The following is a 4612-nucleotide window of genomic DNA, read 5'->3' on the forward strand; positions in this document are numbered from 1 at the left end:
GATCTACCACACCCGCGGTTCATCCGAGCGGAACTCTTGTCTAAGCCAAAGCTTTCCACAGCGACAGATATCTGAGTAACTCCTTCCGCTCCGGTCTCAGCCTGCTTCCCCGCACAGCCTCAAAGCTAACGCCGCTGAGTACTGTTAAAGGACCCTATCATTTACGTTCCTCGCATTTTACTGTTTTTACTTTAGGTAAGTACACTAATAATATTTGCAAACAATAACCAATGACAGTATTGTGATTTAAAGAGATATTTGATTTGAAAGAATGTTACCTGTTATCTGCTGAATTAGCTTAACTAGTTTAGCTAAGTAAATATATGCTCAACCTCCACAACGTAGTACAAGCTGATGGTTTGCTTTCGTTTTATTGTTTTTCTTTACGACAAGACTAATTAACTGTTTTGCTTTTCGATTTGTTCTTGATGTAAGCTATTTCTTACTGTACTTTAAATATTTCTCCTTAAACACACGGGCTGGTGTTGTTATTCCAAACCGCACTTTAAGTGTGTGTGTACGTACGTATGTATGTGCACACACACACACACACACACACACACACACACACACAATATTAAAAAATGCATCAAATACATCTATAGTGAAATGGTAGATCTCATTTGTTGAAGATGAAGAATAGCAATAAATCTGTTTGTAGAAGTTACCTCGGAAGGGCTTTAAGTTATTGTTTTTCTTTCTTTTTGTCAGAAATACAGATAGTTGAAGATGACAGACCGTTACAACATCCACAGTCAGCTGGAGCATCTGCAGTCGAAGTACATCGGCACAGGCCACGCAGACACCAGCAAATGGGAATGGCTGGTTAACCAGCACAGAGACTCATACTGCTCCTACATGGGCCATTTCGACCTTCTCAATTACTTTGCCGTCGCTGAGAACGAGAGCAAGGCTCGGGTCCGCTTTAACCTGATGGAGAAGATGCTGCAGCCGTGTGGTCCACCAGCTGACAAACCTGAAGATGCTTAGGACAGTTTTGACTTGGTCCCTGCAGCCGGATGTTTTCTGTTCATTCAGTGCTGGGAGATCAAATATAGAGACCCTGGACACATGGGGGGTTGTGGGTGATCTTTGAATCCTCTTGTTTGTGAACCAGTCAATGTTTTCTCTTTTTTGTGATATTTTGTATAGATTGTTGAACTACAAGTGTTTGAAGAAAATAAAATTGATACCCTATCACAAATGCATTGATTGTATTATTATTCATTTTAATAATTACAAACTTTTTACAAGAAATGAATACTTGTTCAACAAGGGCCCAATCAACTGATCAAGTGACAGAAAAGACTTTCATAATGTTACAAATATTTCAAATAAATTTTTCTTTTGAAGTTTCTATTCACCAAAGAACTTATATCTTTCCACGCTAAAAAATAAAATAAAATAAATGTTTCTTGAGCAGAAAATCGGCATATTAGAATGAATTCTGAAGTATTGTGTGATACTAAATACTGAAATAATGGCTGCTGAAAATGTAGTTTTGCCATCACTGCAATAAATTACATTTGAAAATACATAAAGATAATTGTTTTAAATAATAAAACAGTATTGCACAATATTACTGTTTTTTTTTGGTCAAATAAAAGCAACCTGGTGAGCATACTTTTTTGGTGAATAAAAAAATACTTGCTAACAACCTGTTATATAATGTAGTATGTTAATGTTCTTAATGGAAGTTACTATTATTATTAAGAAAATTAGTTATCTTTACTTTGGGTGTCTCTGGGTTGGCTGAGAGTCTGAGTGGGGGGTCTGAAACCCTTCACTATAGCAAGGAAATTTAAGTTTGGTCTAATAAGTGGTTTACTTTCAATGTGAAAACATCCATTTACATGATCATGAGATTAAAAAGCTGCTTCGATTTGCTGTGGCTCATTTGTTGCTCATTTAAAGGAAAATCAAGCAAATGCATGTAAAAGGAGTGTAATTTTCCAATGTTTGTCTGGATAAATCGATGCAGAGGAAGTTTCACATCACCATGACTTCACTGATAAGAGATTTGCAGCGTGGCAGTCAGCGGTTGCCACTAGCATAGCAGGGCAAATCCTCGCCAGCTGGCCACACAGTTTGACTTATTCTTACAACAGAGTCATTTCTGCAGTGTCAGGATCAGGAATAACATACTGGCACAGCAGATCACCGGCTGTGCTCGTGCTGAAGCTCAACCGCTATTTTTATTTTAAAATGAAGAATAATGCTGAATTAAGCTGTTGAAGAGTCCAGGAAGTTCTAGAAGGAGGAATTATGTATAAAAACACTGCAGTTAAGTAAATGCTTAGATTTATTTTCCATTGCTTGGAGGGGATGAAGGCAGTAACAAATAACCCTTTGAGCCACTCATTACCCTCCTACACAACCAGCTTGAGCTCTTCTTTCAAACATATCGTCACTGAGAAAACAGCACCTGGACTGGCCACACAAAAAGGTCAATGAGCAAACATTTCATGTCCTTCAGCGGCTGACACTAACCTTGACAGCATGTGCTTACGGATGTGGCCATTGTTACATTTAGCCAACCATAAAGCCATCACCAACATTGCTAATGGTAAAATCTCAAATAACCATCATTTCCAGCGGAAAAGCCATTTATATGAGCAAAGAAAGTCTTAAGTTTGCGCTAGTGCCTAAATGTGCTTATAGATTAAAGGTCATTTTGCTCCAGCCAGTCATTTATGCACAATTAACTTTGAAAATCTATCTGTAATTCAATATAAGATCATAAAGTTAAAATTTAAAACGTTCTGTATGAGTACCTATCTACTATTAAATATGTGAGAACAGATGCCAGTACCATCTGATTAGAGGCACAAGCAACTGAAGAAGAAAAACAAGTTAAAACAAGCATGAAATCAAATGGAGTGCACTTGGCGCCTGTGACGACAGCACCGGTCATGTCTAAAAGGGCTTGATGGGAAAGGTGTGACCTGCCGACATATACAATATTTGCTCTGTAAGTGTATGCATAGCAGTTTCGCTTACAAGAAATAGGCCAACTGTCTATTGTATGTGTGGTTTACTGTCCATCTAACGTGTGCCACAAAATCAAAGGCGTCTTAAGGACTTGTAGATGGATCGTTACAGATCCACGGTTAGAGCACAAACTCATATGTCAGTATTAAAACGATGCCCCAATGATATACAATAGGCTACATGACTGTGCTGTGCGTCAACGGGAAAACAGTTCAAGAGCACAGCTGATTTAGCTCTCTTACGCACGAAGATTTCCTGGACGCCACCCAGTATTTACAATTACAGCAAGCGTCTGATTGATCATTTACAATAACGACATGTTAATACAATCATTTTGACTTAAAATCTATGTCTGGACACTGCAACACAAAACAAAAACTCGTGGTATTTATACGCAAAAGTTGACTTTGTCGTATATGCTTCGCAATGGGTAGGATTACGGTTGTGGGGTAGATGCTTATCATATGCACGCCAAACAAATTTCGTAATATATGCAAGCAAATACGTGCGTATCATATGCACGCCAAAGTCCATTTTTGCGGATCAATGCCACGAGTCTTTGTTTTTATTTCGCGTAGCCTACTATTTATACGCATTTTCATGAGACGCCTTTTAGTATACAGAATTAAATGTGTATGGTCATTCAGTATCTACAGCATAAAATGTCTAGTAATTGTTTCCAAATCATACCATATGAATGATAAAATGCTTACAAAAACTGAATAATGACATTTATGCCCTCTGCTTAATAAATAATAAAGAATCAAAGATCATAATGAATCCAGTTTATTTCATTAGGGATTATTTGGCTTTGTTTTACTAGAATTAGTTTTGTAGTTGACAGCACCATCAAATAAAACCAGCCAGATGTCCTTGTGTCCTTTCATTCACTGCCCAAACATTCTTTGCAACAACTGCACTCAAGATGTTTGGATTCTCAGCCCATTATCTTCATTAAGCACAATAATAAAAGAAGGCAACAGTGGTTTGAGACCATTTAGATGTAATAGAGTTAGTTGGACAGGAAACAAAGAATACTAGCAAATATGTTTCGTTTTATAGCTTGAAATCATTTACATTTTCATAGATACACACACACAAAATGTACATGATTTCAAGATTGTGTGTATGTTCTATATATTCAGGATATGCTTTTTGATAAAAGAACAACCACACAATTCTCACTGACAGATATCTGTCAGTGCTCCATTTCATTATAAAAATCACTGAAGACAAAATTTAATTAGAAAGACTGAAAATATTACACTATTAGATATATTTTAAGATTTTACTTTCTGCTTTAAAACAAAGAATATATAGACAAACTTTAAATATGAATAGATGTCTTAATAGACTATGAAATTCAGATGTGTACTAATCAATACTCCACTAATCCATTTAATAAGAAGTCATCTTAACAGTTTTTCCTTAATTAAAATGCATTGAAACCTGCATAAATGTTATATAATATTATATATATAATAAAATTGTCCAGTAGTGACTGAGGTGATTTCTCTAAAGTACGCTTGAAAGTTTGATAACCTAAATAACTAAAAACATAGATGATAAATGCAAGTTAATGTTTTCTCCATCTTTAAATGACAAAGAAACCAAGCCAGTG

The 4612-nt window shown here is 36.2% G+C and overlaps 1 protein-coding gene across 1 annotated transcript; it reads left to right on the forward strand.

Annotated features, from left to right (window-relative positions):
* sf3b5 (splicing factor 3b, subunit 5) lies at positions 1-1198 on the forward strand. The gene is made up of 2 exons (XM_058796220.1): positions 1-195; positions 712-1198. The coding sequence occupies exon 2, from the start codon at positions 730-732 to the stop codon at positions 988-990; it is 261 nt and encodes an 86-aa protein (XP_058652203.1). The 5' UTR covers positions 1-195; positions 712-729; the 3' UTR covers positions 991-1198.
* Positions 1199-4612: the final 3414 nt, after the last annotated feature.

Source organism: Onychostoma macrolepis, chromosome 13 (assembly GCF_012432095.1).
Source record: "Onychostoma macrolepis isolate SWU-2019 chromosome 13, ASM1243209v1, whole genome shotgun sequence".
NCBI classification, from domain to species: domain Eukaryota; kingdom Metazoa; phylum Chordata; class Actinopteri; order Cypriniformes; family Cyprinidae; genus Onychostoma; species Onychostoma macrolepis.

Excerpts from the sequence above, each read along its gene's own strand:
- sf3b5 (XM_058796220.1), top strand. The coding sequence starts at position 730 with ATGACAGACCGTTACAACATCCACAGTCAGCTGGAGCATCTGCAGTCG.